At 37.5% G+C, this 19662-nt stretch overlaps 1 protein-coding gene across 1 annotated transcript in view; it reads left to right on the top strand.

Moving 5' to 3' along the window:
- Shark (SH2 ankyrin repeat kinase) overlaps positions 1-19662 on the top strand; it is a 66801-nt gene that overhangs the window by 16878 nt on the left and 30261 nt on the right. The window contains exons 5-11 of the mRNA XM_081756610.1: positions 1687-1871; positions 3994-4081; positions 5102-5260; positions 7029-7234; positions 12665-12832; positions 14749-14974; positions 18233-18333. Coding sequence (XP_081612736.1) covers positions 1687-1871; positions 3994-4081; positions 5102-5260; positions 7029-7234; positions 12665-12832; positions 14749-14974; positions 18233-18333 — 1133 coding nt within the window. The remainder of the gene's footprint in view (positions 1-1686; positions 1872-3993; positions 4082-5101; positions 5261-7028; positions 7235-12664; positions 12833-14748; positions 14975-18232; positions 18334-19662) is intronic.

Genomic DNA, 19662 nt, shown 5'->3' on the forward strand with positions numbered 1-19662 from the left:
GTTTAGTTTTTTCACGTAAGCAGTGCATTGTTACTCCATAGCCAAATTTAATTATTAATTTTTAAAGGAGATAAGTGTAACCCTTGCGTTGTAAATTGGGTCTATACGGATTGTTATGAAGTTTCCATGAGCGACGAGTGGAAGTATTATTAGTATTAGTAGAAGGAGAAGGAGGTTGTTGTTTAACGTCCCACGATTAAGCACCGAGCTTAAGGGAGGTGGTGGTGATGAAATGGATGAGAATGTTAGAATGAAGAAAGTGGGAAAAACTCCGAGAAAACCCACGAACACAGTATTTGTTCACTACATGTAAATTTAAAGCATATGTATTGTTTATACTCAAGTGTTTCAGATGTATGAGGTGTGTTCAAAAACTGTTGAATCTTATTTTTTTCCCGCGTAAACCAATGAAGTGCGAAAGACTTTCTTCAATGTAGATGTAGAGGGGACACTCATGCGCAGTCGTGAATTTTTTCCCACCCCCAGAAAGCGTCAGTTTCTGGCAATGGGCCATAGTGTTGTCAACGGCTCGAGCGGCTCAGTCACCACCGAGACGAGCCGAGCCCTTGGCTCATTTGGGCCGAACCGAGCCGAGCCAATGGCTCACCTGAGCTGAGCCGAACCGAGCTGATGACTCAGCTGAGCCGTCCCGAATTGAGCGGGTGGCTCATCGCAACTGAGCCGGCTCGAGCCGATGACTCAGGTGAATCGAGCCGAAGCTCGAGCTGAGGTTGGGCGCAACATCGTTCTGATTAACAACAAAGAAAAAATACAAGTTCGCTTAGAAATATGTTTTCACTTAATGATGAATAGTTGGAAGTAATAAAACAAGTCTAGATAAACACAAAAAATGCCTTTAAAAATAACTACATAGATGCTGTTACATGACCTTAATAGTTGTAGGCGTACTCGAACTTTTACATATTTCTACTATTATTTAATTAGTTTCTTGAATGATATTTACAACATAGATCCAACTAGTGCCCAGAGATTGATTAACAAATCAGTTACTACAAACTCAAATATAAAACATTTTGTTTGTCTTCAGTAATCCAACTTCGAAAATTGGGCTTTTGTTTTAACATTTCGTAACACGTAGTTAGTAACTTTAATCTAGTGTTGTCAACAGCTCAAGTAGACGTGTAGTGAGCTGTCGTCTTTTGTTAAAATGACAGAAAAGCTTGCGCAGCGATATTGCATCAAATGTTGCCAAAGCGGAAACAATTCAATCGCATCGGCACATTCAATTTTGAACGAGAATTTTGTCATGAGGAGAATCCGCGAAATTTGATTCGGATTTTCACCGCCAAACAAAACATTCCTGTGTGTCGTCAGGCTCCTTATTCACTGGACATGGTTCCGTGTGACTTTTGGTTATTTCCCAAGCTGAAAATGCCACTAAAAAGGACCCGATTTGACTCAAGAGAGACATCATATGGAATGCGACGGCAGGGTTGCTCACCATTCCAAAAACTGCGTTCCGGAAGTATTTCCAACAATGACGGGAGCGCTGGGAGAGGTATGTGTATTACCAAAGAGACTACTTTGAAGTGGACTAGTATTTCGGATTTCCACATCAATAAATGTATTTTTGACAACCAAAGGTTGGATAACTTTTGAACATACCTCGTATGTATTATTCATTAAAATTTTCAAAAACATTTTCTTTTTCTCTTTCTTCTTAAGGTAATTACACCGTTGTATCAGAGCTTCTAAAGTGCGGCTACCGAAGCCTTGAGGCAAAAAATCTGGAAGGCCAAACAGCTGTCCATCTCGCCAGTAGATTTGGGAAAGATGAAATCCTGAAGAAATTAATTGGAGCAGGAGGTTTAATTAATTGCAGAGATCTTGCCGGCTACACTCCTCTTCATGTAAGTAGCTTCATCCTATACAATGTCATTTTTCTCTATGGCTAACTTGGATAAATGTACAGTTTTCGTAAAGTCTAGACCCGTTTTGGTCACAGCGCCATAGTCTTTAACGGATTCCAATCTCCAGAATTGTTGATATTAATTGGTATAAAGGGAAGTAATTAATTGATAAAACATGCAGAAGTCTGACAAAATTTACTGATTTTTTAACACCTAAATTCATGATATTTTTAAAACATAATCTTTCACCCTAAACACGCATGCTCCTAACACGTAGCATGTACACTCATGTCTAAAGTGATTGTCGCATATCTATAACTGTCTTCTTGTAAGAATATAATGTGATAATGATGTTGCAGAGCACTTTTAATACTGATACTATGTGTATAATCAGGAAATGTATATTTGTGGTAAATTTCATAAGGAAATAATTATAAATACGAAAATTAGAATGAGTAAAACAAAATGTTGCTAAATGGAGAAGAAAGTTTTATTTTCGTTTAATTGTTCTTATTTACTTCTCTTTTGACGTGAAATTTACCACATACATATCTTTGCCGATTATACACATACTAACATTATAAGAAATACCGAGCGAATTCGTTATCAAATTATATTCCTAGAACAACATATTTATAGACGCGACAATAATTTTGGACATGCGTGTACATAATATTGAAAATTGTACATTGACATGAACATTTATAAATTTAGTATGTTTTAAATTTATTATTGGATCATTCCAATCATTTTACGGTACATTGTATGTATTGAGCCAAATGATCAACAGGATATTAGTTGTAAAAAAAATTAAAAATAAAAATACAAAGAAATTGAACTTATATTCGTAATAGTTATGCTCTCCACTTTCAGCTGTTAAATTTCAGTATAAAATTACGTCGTCGGTCGTCTGAAACTTGTTTAATGTACAGGGTGACAATTAATTAGTTACTATTTTTTTAAAGTATAATTTAATTCGTGTGAAACTTACAGCTACAAAATTGAGGTAGTAAGTAGTGTGATATATGGAAATACAGGATATTAACATACATTGCCTATGTTTTGGAAATTACAGATTTTAGTTATCCTCCCTTGAATCGTATGCATTTCTGACAACGAACTAACACGTCATTTATAACTTTTGCAAGTGTTCATGTGTTATCAAGTGAATTTCATTTCTTACGGCAGCTTTCAGGTTCTCTATGTTGTTTGGTTTGTTGACATAGACTTTAGATAGCCCCATAAAAAAAAATTAAAAATGCAGCTGTTAAGTCTGTGGAACGGGGAGGCCACTCGATGTCACCAAAGCGAGAAATCACATGATTGAAAAATGTCTTTTGCAGTAATTGTCTTGTTTCAAGACCTGTGTGACTTGTTGCATCGTCTTGCTGAAAGAACATGTCCCTAACATTGGGGTTCCAACGCTGTAACTCAGGTATAAAAAAAAAATCTCTAAGCATTTGTCTGTAACGATCGCCATTAACAGTTACAATAACATCATTTTCTCGCACCCTTCCAGCAGTTTCTGCATTGCGTACAAATCTACGCCTACCTGTACGTTTAGCATCCATTACACTGCCTCTGTTTTTATAGGATTCCCACATACAGCAGAATTGATTTCCGAGAAGGAGCTGCACATACACTAAAAGTAGTACGAAACCTTTTTTGAACAGTGATAATAAAGTAATTGCAATTGAAATAAAATTCCGGGATTGCTGCTCGCCCTACTGTATTCCACCTATCTATTTTACTCCACTTAATTTGACAAATATTGTTCTTTATATTAACCTAAAAAGAAACAACAACAACAACAACAACAACAAAGAAAAAACTATCACAAAACTTGTAATGACAATGTGGTCATCAATTAATTGTCACCCTGTATAAATGAATTACTAACAGAGCTAAGAAGTAAAGAACAATGCAGATTCTAAATGCAGATGTTTGAAATTCAGAGATATATATATTCATTCCTTTATCATTTTTAGATGTACGAACATGTCATCTAATAGAGCAACGTAAAACGTATTTGGAAAGATAATACAACATTTAAAGTTTTAAATTTTTTGTGCATAGAGTTTGTTACGTTTAATAATAGTTTTATTTTACTTCGTTGTTTCAGTATGCGTGCCAGATGAACTATCCACACACTGTTCGCATACTAATCCAGTTGGGTGATGCAAATGTACAAGTGAGAAACACTGATACAGGTATGTACTAAATACTATAGACGTATAAAAATTATCAGTGCCGAGCGGCCATATACAACGTGTTAACGTTGAATGTTACTGAATTTGAGTTTCGGCATATTGCGATGATTACGTAATCAGTAATTTATTAAAACCACTAATTATAATTTGATTTTTGCACAGTATTACGATTCTGGCGAACTTCCATGTATTTAGTGTTCTGCAAATTATGGCTGCGTTAAAATATCAAATAATACTTTCGACAAAGTAGATACTTTCTAATATCTAGAATCGATGTTAATGGACCAAACCCATATCCACGAAGAAATTAAATGTCGACTGAAAAATGGGAATTTTTGTTATTATTCAATTCAAAATCTTTTGTCGTCGTTAATTCTGTCGAGGAATTTGAAGCTTATAATTTATAAAATGATAATCATGCCCGTTGTTCTGTATGGTTGCGAAACATGGTCGCTTACTCTGAAGGAAGAACGCTGACTGAAAGTATTTGAGAGTAAAATCGTGAGACAAATATTCGGACCCAAGAGGAACGGGAATGGCAGAAGCTTCATAACGAGGAACTGCATAGTTTATACCGTTTACTAATCATCGTTAGGGTCATCAAGTCTGGGAAGTTCAGGTGAGCAGGTCATGAAGCCCGAATTGAAGAAAGTAGGAATGCTTTTACAGTTTTAACTGGAAATCCAATTGGAAGACTTAGGTGCAGATAGGCGAACTATATTAAGATGGATGTTACAGAAATAGGAATACAAAGTAGAGAGCGGATCCATTTAGCTAAGGACAGAAGTCATGGAAAGCTTTTGGATTTACGATATTAAACTTTGAGTCTATAGACCATAGAATGAGTTAGTTAATTCATAATAGTTCTGTATACATAATTATGATTCTAGCAAATCATTATTTATGTATTTATTTTACATTTATTTCTTCTTATATTTTTCGTGTATTATTGTTATGATCAATGTGAGTTGTTCTGCTTTCATTTGGACCAATTAAATAAGATAAATTTATTTTGTATAGGATGGGTTCCACTTCATGAAGCTGCTAGTCGAGGACACATTGAAGTAATTAAAGTAATGCTTTCGTTGAATGCTCCAGCCAACCCGAGAACTCCCACAAATCAGACACCTGCTGACTTAGCTTTAAAAAATGGACATTTGGAATGTTTTAAATTGCTCAGTAAGTAAAATCCGTTAATAATAATATGAATGACCGCATTTTTTAGTATGTTTATTTTAGAGACCAATAATATTCATGTCTTTTAGTAGCCAAATCTTTAATTACTTTTTAGTGCTATAGAATACAATTATAGGGTTCACATTGAACATTAAAGTCGGGGAAATGTTTCAAAATATGCTTAAAGTTAGGGAAATCTGCTTTATTCCACAGAAATAAAAAAAAAAAAAAAAAAAAAAAAAACACTTTCAAGAATCAAGACACTCAAAAAAAAGATGTTAGTTTCCTTGGTTGTGGATAATCAAAGACAGCACAAATTATATATATATATATATATATATATATATATAGAGAGAGAGAGAGAGAGAGGTAACCAAGGAAGTTCTGTAGCTTTTTTGTGAAGATCTGTGTTTCATTGCCCCTCACACCGTGAGTTGAAGGCGAATGGAGATAAGGCGAAGTTCAGTTGTTGGTGTGAGTATATCCAACATACTACCTGGTTGTGGCAGTTCAGTTACACCGTGAACTTGCGTAAGGACAGTGTGAACATGGAACTTCCACAGGGCGTCATAAGGGCGTATATGCTCTACGAGTTCAAACTGGTGTCAAACGCCGCTGCAGCGTAGCGGAAGATATGCCAGACCTTTGGTGAAGGTGTCATGATTACGCGGACAGTGCAGCGGTGGTTTAACAAGTTTAAGGACAGTAACGAAACACTCGAAGAAGCACCACGTGCCGAAAGACCAACACATGTACAAAGTGAAGACCTTCAGACAGCAGTTGAGGCGAACAGTGGCCAAACATGTGAAAAACTGGGACTACAATTCAGTGTGAGTGGAGAAACCATTTTGCAGCATCTCAATCAACTTGGAAAGCACTACAGGTTGGGTCGATGGGTTCCACATGATTTTGACTCCGGGTCAGAAGGCAACGTGAGCCGAGATCTATGTTTCTTTGCTGTCTCATCTGCGGAAGGAGCCATTTCTGCAGAGGGTGTTGACATGTGATGAGAAGTGGATCCTGTACGAAGCTTCGCGACGCCATCATCACTATTAGTATCCCATGAACCGGTTCCAAAACAGCCGAAACCAGCAGTGCACCAGAACAAGATCCTCCTGTGTGTTGGTGGGCTGTTCGCGGCATCGTGCATCCGGAACTGCTATCAGCTAGTCAGAGCATCAATGCAACTGTGTACTGTCAGCATTTGAGCCGTGTTCAAGGAGCTCTGGAGCCAACACTTCTGAATCACAAAGAAGTTCTCATGTTACAGGGCAACGCTAAGCCTCGGGACACCATTCTACGCCTTGGATGGAAAACACTATTGTATCCGACATACTGCTCGGACACTGTACCGTCCGATTATCATCTGTTCCATTCCTTGGACAATCACCTTAGAGGACGCCAGTTCAAATTCCTAATAGGGATGCAAAATGCAAAATACCTTCTTCGTTTCATAGCCCACCGAGTTCTACTGTGATGGAATCCATGGCCTTCCAGAACGTTAGCAGGTCATCGATGCTGATGGGGACTATTTTTGATCTTCCAGGTACATCTTAGGTGACATATCTATGTTCGAAGTTGGTGTGTAAAAAAGCGGCAGAACTTTTTTGGTTACTATCATGACTTGTTTATCTTAGTTGTAGATAATCAAAGAGGTAGCCCAAATTTCAATCACATATGTTCCATTTTATTTCCCTATAAATCGTATTTTTTTCCCTCTCTCTGAAAAATCTGACAGCTTTACTGAGTGATTTTGTAATGTTTATTCCAGGGGATTACAAAGCGCCAGCAGCCAAGGCAGACAGAAAAGATTGGTTTCATGGTATTATGGATAGGAATGCTGCTATAGCAGTGTTAAAAGAATACGAAAAGCAAGATGGCGCATTTCTTGTTAGAAGAAGTGGAAGATCTGCTGGATCATATGTGCTAACGATGGTTTGTGCGGAACATATTTTTAACTTTCAAATATGTAAAAAGGTAAGCTTTTTAGTGCAGTCGTATTCAGAAGTAAATTAAATGAATATCAATCTTAGAAATCATATTTCGTCAATAATTTCCGAATGAATACCGATTAAATAGTAGTGTCAGAAGTTAAAGAATATGCAGTAGTGCAGATTTTATGAGTCAGAGAGGAAATCCGTTCAACCATGTGTTTCGAAGTATTTTCGTCATTCTCTGTGTGGGGTATAATGCGTCCAACAAGAAACAACTTAGTGACACGTTCTACTCAGGAAGGACGTACGTTAACCTTGTTGTACACTCGCATATTTCCTGATGCTGAAAGAAGAAGAAGAAGATTATTATTTTAAGTAAGTTACAGCTCCAATACAAAGCACTACTAATGCAGTTAATGATATGTCGTTTTAACGTGTTATTATTCAGTTCAAAATCTTATGCCGTCGTGAATTTTGTTAAGGGATGTGAATCTTAAAGTATATAAAACGATAATCATGCCTGTTATGCTGTATGGTCGCGAAACATGGTCTCTTACTTGGAAGGCAGAACACAGATTGAAAGTATTTGAAAATTAAATCCTGAGACGAATATTCAAACCCAAGAGAAACTGGAATGGGGAATGGCAGAAACTTTATAACTAGGAGATGGTTATTTTATATTGTTTACCATGTTAGGTCATCAAGTCTAGGATTCGTAGGTGGGAAGATCATGTAGCCAGAATGAAAGAAAGCAGGAACGCTTTCGAAATCTTAACTGGAAGACCGACCGGAAAACGACCATTGAGAATACCTAGGCGCAGATGGGAGGACAATATTAAGATGGATCTCACAGAAATAGAAATATAAAGTAGAAACTGGATCCAGGTGGCTCAGTACAGAAGTCAATGGAGAGCTTTTCTGAACACAGGATTGAACCTCCGGGTTCCATATGCTATAGAGTTAATTAATTAGTTAGATATCTCTTTTTGAAGTTAACAGGAGCACAAATAACTTTTCTTTCTGAAGCATACTACTGGAAAAAGCCTAGTAATTGGCATTAAGTGATTTGGCAAGAGTATTTTTCACATAGAGGTTTTTTTTTTTTTTCACACATTAATTTCCAAAATTAACAGAGGGAACAGAATAGTTAAAATAATAATAAAATTTCACGAAGGAGAACATCTTTTTAAGACTCACTATGTGGCGTTGTGTTGGAAGAACGTAGTTGTTTAAACTTACTTAAATAGTTTTTTTTAGCCTTATTAGTGGCATACTTCTGTAAACAGCTTTCTTTATACCGTATAAGTGGTTTAAAATTCAACAATTTTCAAGAATAGACGTCCATAAAATGAAGATGTATGAGGATTTATAAACTTCACAAAAAATTATCGGTTTCCGGCAGATTGTGTGTGCTGATTTTTCAAGAATGCCCTGCATGTGGACGAATAATTGACACAAATATAGAAGAAAGAGAGAAATTACTTAGGAAGACGCGATAAAAGGTCAAAATTATGCAAGAAAAAATATTTTTTCTAGGTACAAGGTTAGTCCTTATTTTTAACGTGACCTTGTTTCATGCGAAATTATAAACTTTATTTTTTTTTCAAAACACACTAACAAAATTCATACACATGTTCATCACACATTCCGATTTCAGGTATGGTGAATTACGTCGGGCATATGACCTCCTCTATTGCGCTGGCATGCAATAACTCTGTTCGTGAAATTCACTATTACTGCCTGATGTTTAGCAATGTTTTGCTCAGAACAACAACAACGACGACGCCCAGAACTTTTAATGTTCACTGTTGAACCCACTTCAATGAACTTTTCCTTAAGTCTGCGAACTGTTGATTTATTTGGTGCCTCATTTCGCCCTAGGACCGCGCGAAGTAGCCTGACAGTCGCCCGAAGTTTTCACAATTAGCACACGTTGCACTATAGTAAACTGCTTCATGGCTAGACACAGACTGAAGAAATGCTAGAAATTCAGACTAAGGAGACAATCGGAATGTTTGTGGCTAGAGCAACAATACGAAACAATGTCGGCAACCAAGAAACAAAAATTTGCCAGACGATTTAAAACCGGCGCGCTTTTTGAATAACCCTTTACAAAAGGTTACTTTGCATAGATATTTCTACAACGAAATTTCAGTTTGTGTCTACATAGTGAGGTGTTTTGCAGTACCACAATTTACCCCTACTGAGATCACGTGCTGTCAGAGGCCCCTGAGAATTAAAACAGCGTGCATAGAATTCAGTGAAAATCCAGTCAGTCTCTTTATCTATATTAAAGAGTACCCCTAAATCCAGTGATACACTCATCAACAGATCTTCAAACCTATTAGGTAGAACGTGTAGATAGGACCCTAGGTTGTAGATAGGACGTGCAAACCTATTAGGTAGAACGTGTAAATAGGACCCTAGGTTGTAAATAAAACGTGCAAATCTATTCAGTTGGACGTGTAGATAGGACCCTAGGTTGTAGATAGGACGTGCAAACCTATTAGGAAGAACGTGTAAATAGGACCCTAGGTTGTAAATAAAACGTGCAAATCTATTCAGTTGGACGTGTAGATAGGACCCTAGGTTGTAGATAGGACGTACAAACCTATTAGGTAGAACGTGTAAATAGGACGTGCAAACTTATTAGTTAGAACGTGTAGATAGGACCCTAGGTTGTAGATAAGACGTGCAAATCTATTCAGTAGAACGTGTAGATAGGACCCTAGGTTGTAGATAGGACGTGCAAACCTATTAGGCAAAACACGTAGATAGGACTCTAGGATGTAGATAAGACATGCAGACCTATTAGGTAGGACGTGTAGGACCCTAGGTTGTGGATATGATATGCAAACCTATTAGGTCCAACGTAAGATAGGACCCTAGATTGTAGATAAGACGTGCAAACCTACAAAGTAGAACGTGTAGATCGGACCCTAGGATATAGATAAAACATGTTTCTGCAAAGTACGATTCCTAAGGAGTCACCGTTCTCCATATGTCCGAACCTATTAGGAGTAAACTGTGAAATTTTGTATAAATGTTATTCTTGCATGCCATGCTATAGACTTGACGGCATTTTGCAAAATACAGCCCCAAACAGGAGTAGGGGGGACGGAGCACTTTTTTTTCAGATCATCAAAACTATTTTTTGCATAAATGTTTTCCTTGCACCTTAGGCTGTAGATGAATTCGGCGAAATATGACTCGTACGAGGCGAATGAGTGCAAGGCCGGACCTAAGCAATTTGTAACCGATCTCCGTGGGTAAGCGGTTAGCGTACGCGCGTGTAGCATGGAGGACCTGGATTCGATTCACGGCGGGAGTTCATGTTTTTCGGATACCACGTTAATCAGTAGGTCCCGTCTCATATAGTCTCACTGCTGAAAGGGACGTTAAACTCGAAATAATTTCACCTCAACTGAGCAATTTATAACCTCCCTCCTCCCTGCTTTCTCCAGAAAGAGCAAATCTTAAAAGCCACAATTATAGGTATGCTACCTACCCCATCATGAGCAACGAAGGGGAAGGAAAGTGCACTTGCACTCAGAAAGGACTAAACACTACAATTACAATCTCATTGTGTATGTTTTTTTTATTCTTTAAGTAATAATCTATTATGTTAATGAAAGATAAAGCAAACACACCTGCAGAAGAAAGATGGCGATCCTTTTTATAGAATTCAATATCGAGCTTCAGTCTCCATATCAGTCTGCAATTCCAGTACAATTAGCTCTTTTATCTTTATTTCTTGATTTTCCTTCTACATCCGTTTAAAAAAAAAAAAAAAAAAAAAAAACTTGTTTCCACCTTTAATGATAAGGAACTTATTTATGTCAAAGACAAGACTAGTTTTCATATCGAAACTGTGATAACTAACTAAATGGAACAGATGTTCCTACAATTCGAGAATTGAGTTGTTGTGTTTAACAACAATAAAGCAATTCATGCTGAGATTTGTTTGACCATTTGCTTTAGCCTTCCCCGTGTGACCTTAAACTAATGCGACCTAAACATGATTTATGAATGTAGTATTCAAATAGAAGATCAGTTTAGTAAAGTTAACTATCATCATTATCATGAAGTCTGTGTCCAACAAGAAATATTTATTTTAAATAATATAGTTGTGACACATTTTTCCGCCCCGTGCAATTGCACGTGTTGCACATATGGTAGACCCGGTCTTAAATATTTTTTTTTATTAATTAATTAATTTATTTATTTATTTATTACCAAGTCGTCGAAGAAAAAATGAAATGAAATCTTTTGAGTTTTACGTCCCACGGTTATGCCGGTTAGGCTAAAGGAGACGGTGATGATGAGTAATGAATGAAATGGTGGAATGAAGAAAGTGGGAGGAAACGGGAGAACCCCAAGAAAACCCACGCACACGGTGTTTGTCCACCACAAAGTTCACTTGGCGGGGGCTGGGATCGAACCCGGGACCCCAAGCACCAGAGGTGAACGCTCTACCACTGAGCCACCGCGGCCCCTGCGCGCATAAGAATGATAATATTGTGTGTGTATTCACCTTCACGTATTCAGTCTCGAAGACGTACAGACGCAAGGATATGAAAAAACGAAAATACTGTTCGCGATAAGACGCGGGAGCATACGCTAGCTTAGGACCTATAGAAAATGTGGTATAAAATAAAATTGGTTGGTTTTTCTAATTTTCTCATGTAATATCTAATCTAACCGTTGTAAATTTATTAAAGTTTACAGGGTGTCTATCGGTCACGAAAGTCATGAAAAAGTCACGAAATCAGAAATCGGTCATGAAAGCCATGAAAAAGTCACGAAATTTAGCTTTTGGGTCACAGGTTTTTTATCTGTACAAATATAAGTGCAGACTGGAAAAATTGTTCTATAAAACGTGAAAATTCATCACCAAAAATGTCTATGGTCGGCTTTAGACACTACCAAATCGCAACCAAACTATGCTTCTATCACATGTATGAATATTCGGCCAAATTTGCACTTGAGAATGTTACGAAATTTTATGGTTTGCAAAAGAAAAGGTCACGAAATTTCATTTTGAAATTTTAGTAGACACCCTGGTTTAAAGTCTTTGTTCAGAACTGAAGCTGTATAAGACTTGCAGGGCCTGTTGCTTATAGTGCAATCCGAACCATTTTCGGGTTTTTCGCTGTCTGAAAGTATCCCCATCGACACACGCGTCACAACGTTTTTAATTAATATAGACTCCGGGTTGTCCAAGCTCAACACAAGTTGTGGCATAGTCTCTCTGGTGAATGGCTAAGCATTACTTTTTAAGAGAGAATGTGTGACCGATCAGACAACAAACTCGTAAATATAATTAATTCAACTGTACAGACCGGAAATATTGGTTCAATTTCTCACGCATATGTGTTCTTTGAATTTTGTTCTTTTGTGTAAATTTTCAGTGTGTTTTAGTTTCTAACTATCATCTAAATACCTTACTTATATATTCTATTTTTAATCGTAGGACCAGTACTATTTTATAGACGATGGACCCTATTTGGATTCCTTGGAACATGTAATTAGTCATTACTCCAGACTACCCGATGGCTTGCCGACTACATTAAAGGTACCAGTTCCTCCAATACACATGTCTTCATCTCAAGATAGTCTTCCTACACTTCTTGTAAATGGGGTAAGTTATCTTCGATTTATATATATATATATATATATATATATATATATATATATATATATATAAAACTAGCTGAAGCAGTGCGTTATTCTAATATAAGCATAAATTTCCTTCCCGCTTCCTCACTATATTTGTACATGTGTCTTTAGAGATGCAAATGAAGGACGGGGTGATTTACAAAAGGAGGAATTGCTATAGATGCATGTTTTCTCGTTGAGATCTACATGAAACAAACACTATACATATACTAAACTGCGAGCAGAAATTACCACGACCCAACAAAGTCCTCTGGTAGGTATACTGAACTGCAAACAAAGACTCTGCGACCCAACAAAGCCCTCCGTTAGATATACTGAACTGCGAACAAAGTTACCGTGACCCATCAGAGCCCTCTAGTAGATATACTGAACCGCGAACAGGAATTACCATGACCCAACAAAGTAAGAAATGAGTGTTCTTCAAGATGAGAGGACACGAAATAATTCGTTTCGTAATCTTTCCTTGTTTTGTGGATAAAGTGACCTGATTACTTTCCCGCTTTCCATATTTACCCTCGCTTGAGGTTTAAGGCAAATAACTTTTAAAGTAAGAAAGATATCAGAGATTTATTTTTGCTGTCAGGAAGTTCAACCGAAGTAGCTCAAATGGTGACTTTGCTTTCGGGAGGTCGTAGGTTCGATTTCCAGTTTTCCTCAGTCCTACTAGGCAAATGGCGGCATGGTACGTACTAAACAAGCCCTGACCAATACATTCTCAAATCCTTTCGATTGTTGTTGTTGTTAGATATCCAATATAACATGGCCTCTGAGCTGTATCTTGTGATTTTTAAATATATATATATATATATATATATATATATATATATATATATATATATATATATATATATATATTCTGGTTAAAAGTTTCCCACTAATATTTTTTTCAGAAATTAAAATGAAAATTCGGCATGATAGAGATATGCTGATTATGAAATTGCTTCAGAACCGCATCAGGAAACCCAAGGTTCGTTCTCTGTGACAGCGTAGTCCAAGAATTGATCTTCCTCATTGAATCGAATCAAAAAAGTCAAAGCAAAAGCTAGTCTCGTCTTTTTGTGTTCTGCAGTAAGCAGTCTGGGAACCAATCGCGCGCAGTTTTCGGAACTTTAAGGTGTCAGAAACGATTGTGTACAACACCTACCATGAAACATATGGAAGTATCAGTGACAACATGGAAATCGTGAAACGCCGGTTGTCATGGATTTTTGCGTAAGTTGCACACACCAACTTTTCTGTGATTACAGAAAGTCAGCCGGATCGCGGTTCATCATGAATATTGTCCCGCCCATCCTTGAACGATCGCACCCATTTACGCAGCTTGCTGTCACTCATTACATTCGGGTCGTACACTTCACATATCTGGCAATAAATTTCCACTACTGACTCGTTCTTTGCTGTCAAAAATTTAAATCGCATACCTTATTTCACATTTGGCGGGGCGTTCAATTTGACTAAACATTTCAACTGCCCATATCGACGCTAAGATTGCAATTGCTGTCGCCTCATGCCCCAGGCATGCTAGGAGAGAGAGCGCTTGCGCATTTCGACATAAGCAACAAACATAGTCAATAGCTGCAGTGAAAACAACGATTCAAGATTGGCTTCGGTCACAGGCGGGTGATTTCTACGACGTGGGTATACAAAAGCTTGTCTAACGCTGTGATAAATGTTTAAACAAACATGGTAACTATGTAGAAAAATAGCTTGATGTGTACAGAGGAAATAATCAAATATGTAAGCCATATCATTGCTTGTTTTGTTTCTATTGACAATCGGATCTGATTTGAAAAGTAGCACTTGTAATAAAAATATTTTCTTTAATTATTATTTCTGTAAAATATATTGTAAACTAAAGATTATTCTGTTACTATGCAGGCACCTACTGCCGAGCCTCCTCTAGTTCCTCCAATTGGCAACAGGCCATCTCCTGCGTCGAGTTGCCACACGTCGCCTAATCGTAGCAACCGAGGATCTCCAGCGTCAAGTCAAAACGCCTCTCCGGACAACAGTCGCCGAGGATCTCTCATTCTCTCCAACAACATGGATAAGAACCACAACGAGACACCGCCATTACCCTCTCGGAAAGGATTAATTCTACACGGTAAGTTCAAATGACTTGTATGTGTGTCTATCCCAGGTGAGCAAACACCCTTTTATATAATCACCTTGTAGATGATTTGAAAAATATTTTAGCAATAAACACAGTATATACGAGTGTCATTCGAAAAGTAAAGAACGTTTTGCGCTAGCGCGTGCGCGTGTTCCCCCACCCCCGCTGCCGCTGGGTTATTGACCTGGGCATGCTTTAGCCTCAGTCTGGCACCAGCTGCGATCCGCTACGGTCCGTTATTGCTTCGCTGTGCGACTGTAAAATGTGCGATACAATTACTGATCCCGCCAAGTGTGAGGTTCGTAGTGTGATAAGATTTTTGAATGCAAGAAAAGTGCGTCCGATAGAAATTTATAGACAAATCACTGAGGTGTATGGAAATGCAATGAACGAAGCATCAGTTCGTAAGTGGTGCATTATGTTTAATGACGGACGGACGAATGTGCACGATGAGGAACGCTCGGGCCGGCCTTTTGTTGTGACTGACGAACTCAAAGGAAGAATTGAGCGGAAAATTCAAGAGGATAGGCGATTCACTATTGATGGGCTGCACGAATTCTTTCCTGAAATTTCAAGAACTTTGTTGTACGAAATTGTCAGTGGTGAACTTGGTTACAAAAAAATTAGTGCAAGGTGGGTGCCTCGACTGTCATCGGAGGAACACAAAACCAAGCGAATGGGAGCCGCATTGACTTTTCTCAGCCGTTACCATAAGGATGGCGATGAACTTTTAAATCGTATTGTTACTGGAGATGAGACGTGGATTTCGCACATCACTCCAGAAACAAAGCGCCAATCCATGGAATGGCACCATTCAAATTCTGCGACAAAGCCGAAAAAAGCCAAACAAATTTTGAGAACCAGAAAGGTTATGGCTACGGTCTTTTGGGGTCGTAAGGGTGTTTTGCTCGTTGACTACATGCAGAGAGGTGAGACCATAAATGCAGCTGCCTACTGTCAGACGTTACGTCGACTTCGCCGCGCGATTCAAAACAAAAGGCGCGGATTGCTGACCAGCGGCGTCATCCTCCTCCACGACAATGCCCGTCCTCACTCCGCGGCATTGACGAGGGACTTGCTTCAGCAGTTTAAGTGGGAAGTTTGGGAGCATCCACCCTATAGTCCAGACTTAGCCCCCAGTGACTTCCATCTATTCCCAAAGTTGAAAGACTTTTTGGGTGGAAGCCACTACGGCAGTGATGATGAACTTAAGGAAGCTGTTAGTGATTGGTTCAACAGTTTGGCGGCAACTGTGTATGCCGAAGGCATAGAAAAACTTGTACCACGGTATGACAAGTGTTTAAATTTACACGGCGACTATGTCGAAAAGTAACTTAAGTATCACATAGTATGTAACACAAATTTCGCCTTTGTATATCAGTTATTAAAGTGTTTATACAAAAACGTTCTTTACTTTCCGAATGACCCTCGTATGTAATGATTGTGAATGAAATGAGTTCTCATCACTATACGCATACATATAAATGTTCACATGCGACCGTAAATATTCTATAAGCATGCATAGAATTTACTCGGAGCAATACAATCGCAAATAAAGTTCAATTTAGTATACTATTATGTATTTTAGACACAAATTGCTACTATATCTAAGATTACCTAAATGACAGTACCGTTTCACATAATCGTTTACCTAATGACAAGTTGAAGAGCATTGTGGCTCAGTGGTGGACTCAGGCCGGTAGCCAGCCCAAAAACGAATGAGAGCGGTAGAAGTTAGGGGGGCCCAAGCCTATCTTGAAAATTTTAGGCGGCCCGATCCCCTAGACCCCCGTGGATACGGACCTGGATAGAGCGCTTACCCTCGGTGCGTGGGGTACCTGGATTTATCCCCGGCCAATTAAGTTCGTAGTGGACAACACCCTGTCCGTCGGTTTTCTCGGGATACTTCCGTTTCCTCCCTTTTTCTCATTCCACCAGTTCTTCCATCATCATTCACTTCTCCCTTCGCTTTAAGGGCATAATCGTGGGACGTTAAACAGAAACATTTCATTTCATTTTCATAATCTCCGTCTCCTTTAGCGTATACCGCATAACGGTAGAATACAAAACTGAAAAATTTCATTGCAGTGTGAATTTTTACAGTATAAATCTCAAGTCATTGTACTTCTTTTTGTGGTTGGTGACAATAGCGAAACTGTTAGTGATGTAATTTCAACTTTTGACCAAACTGCTCATGTCAGAATTTTAAATCCCTTCGTTCGAATGAAAGAGGTTTCGTATGTCTTCCATTCTATGAACGATTGTGTTCTTTATCGTTTGGTTTGATAGACATGATGTTGGAACATTTATTAGTACCTATTTAATGTATAATGGTATTACCTATTTAATTAATTCCTGACCATCTTATTCTCTTACTATGGGTAAATTATTTTATTTTTAAGTTTTTCATGTAACTTTTTAAAGAATTTTTTATGTTAAAAAATAATGTTAATTTCAAGATGTTTTTGTTAAAGTAAAGTACAAATTTTCAATATATAAACTTGGGAGCCCTTTGCAGAATCGTTTTTAGCGCTATATTAAGAGCCTAACTTCCGTATTTCGAAACACGTTCGTGAAATCAAGAACGATTTATATCGAAAGAGGACCGCCACGACTTCTCCATAAGGTTGTCCAAACACAGTTGGAGAAATCAATAAACGAGAAAATAGGTCTCTCAACTCTAGTTTTCTCCCAATGTGTTTAGACAACCCTACCGGAGAAGTCGTGGTTGGCCTTTACAAACGTGTTCCTAAATATGTAAGTTAGTATTGTGCGTTAGTCAAGCTCTTAACACAACGCTAAAACAGGGTGTCTATCGGTCACGAATGTCACGAAAAAGTCACGAAATCAGAAAACGGTCATGAAAGTCAAGAAAATTGGCTTTTGGGTCACGATTTTTTTTTAATCTGTACAAATATAAGAACATACTGGAAATGTTGTTAAATGAAACATCAAAATTCATCAACAAAAATATCTATGGTCGGCTTTAGACGCTATCAAATCGTAAGCAAAGCATGCTTCTATCGCATGTATGAAAATTCAGTCTAATTCGCACCCAAATTTGCTCTTGAGAATGTTAAGAAATTTTATAGTCTGATAAAGAAAAGGTCACGAAATTTCATTTTGGACTTCTAGTAGACACCCTGTAAAAACAACTCTGCATAAGGCCCAGAGTGATTTTCTATTAATCTTCTAAAGAGAAAGATGTACTAGAAACTCACTTTTTTTTTTTTTTTTTTTTTATTTCAGAATATATTCCTAGAGATTCTCTGAGTTTAGGTCCTATTTTAGGAGAAGGAGAGTTTGGATCTGTATTTAAAGGAATTTATTATGCACCGGATGGTAAAAAGGTATTTATTTCTTTGATTTTATAATTTCATCAGTTGTTTTCGACCATTTGTGCTTTAGCTACCGTCAGTGATTACTGGTATAAATTTCTGAACAAATACAATTGGGTTTAGACTTATGTTCAAGAATGTAATTGTTTTTCACTACATTTTTGTAACTTTAAAAAAAAATGTGTTTTTGGTTTAAATAATTTGCTCTGTGTATTTATATCACATATGGACAGAAATACATTTGTTTCGTCCTGGTATTATTATGCAACAGCCGGGTTATGCTGGAAGGAGTCACACGCTTAAAGCGGAATCGAAACCGCTTCTCGGCTTACATCCGGAAGAAACTGTCCTCCATTTCAACTGGAAACCGGGACTAATTAACGACAAATGCGACACGTCTGCCGATTCACGAAGGACTCCTGATAAAAATACATTGTACTGATCTTTACATACTTGTTAATATAACTATCAAGAGTCATTTAAGAAGGATAAAAAGATAAACAGTTGCACAAGTGAAACCATTATACAGAATTACATATGAACAATTTCAAAATACTACAGAGTACAGAACTAATTTAGTTCAAGTTAAAGAACTACATTGACTTAATGTGCGTATCAGTAAGAAAAGTGAATAAAGATACGAATTATTTCAGTCCACTTTGGCTCTGATCTATTTATACATAAACAGATACCAAAGATACTTCTGATTTCAATAAATGCCTCTCGTGGGGTTTGTACGACCCCCCTCCCCCAAGAAAGTAGAGCATTTCAATGTATTTTATCAGTAGTAAACATTATTAAAACGAAACAATATTTAGATTCTTTCTTTGATTGCAATTGCATAATAATAACAAACTATAAAAAAAATCACAAAAGAAAGGTTTATAAACTTACCAAAAAAAAAAAAAAAAAATTGCTTTTATAGTATAATCTCTTTGAGTAATGAATGGGAAATTTTGGTCTGAATATAATACGAATAATATACGGGGTGAAACGTGATAACCCACAAATGTTTGTTTAAGATTTTACGAACACTTGCACTTTTACGATTTTTTTTTTTTTTTTTTTTTTTTTTAACAGCTGGTTTAAACCACCTTGCTTTAAACCAGCCAACCCTATTGATAATAGAAAATAGTTGAAACATGAAGGACTTAAAACAATTGTACTCACTGGGGAAGAGCAATAGAGAGATATCTTATAATGATTACTGTGGATGTCAAAGGAAGCCAACGTGATAACCAAGCTCGGGAATCGAACTTGGAACCTATTCAGGATCTGTGCATTGACAGCTTCGCTAATGTGAACCTGAATGCTATCTGTACACAAATGCTGTTTTCGTGC

Source organism: Thermobia domestica, chromosome 4, assembly GCF_964235325.1.
Source record: "Thermobia domestica chromosome 4, izTheDome1.hap1.1, whole genome shotgun sequence".
NCBI classification, from domain to species: domain Eukaryota; kingdom Metazoa; phylum Arthropoda; class Insecta; order Zygentoma; family Lepismatidae; genus Thermobia; species Thermobia domestica.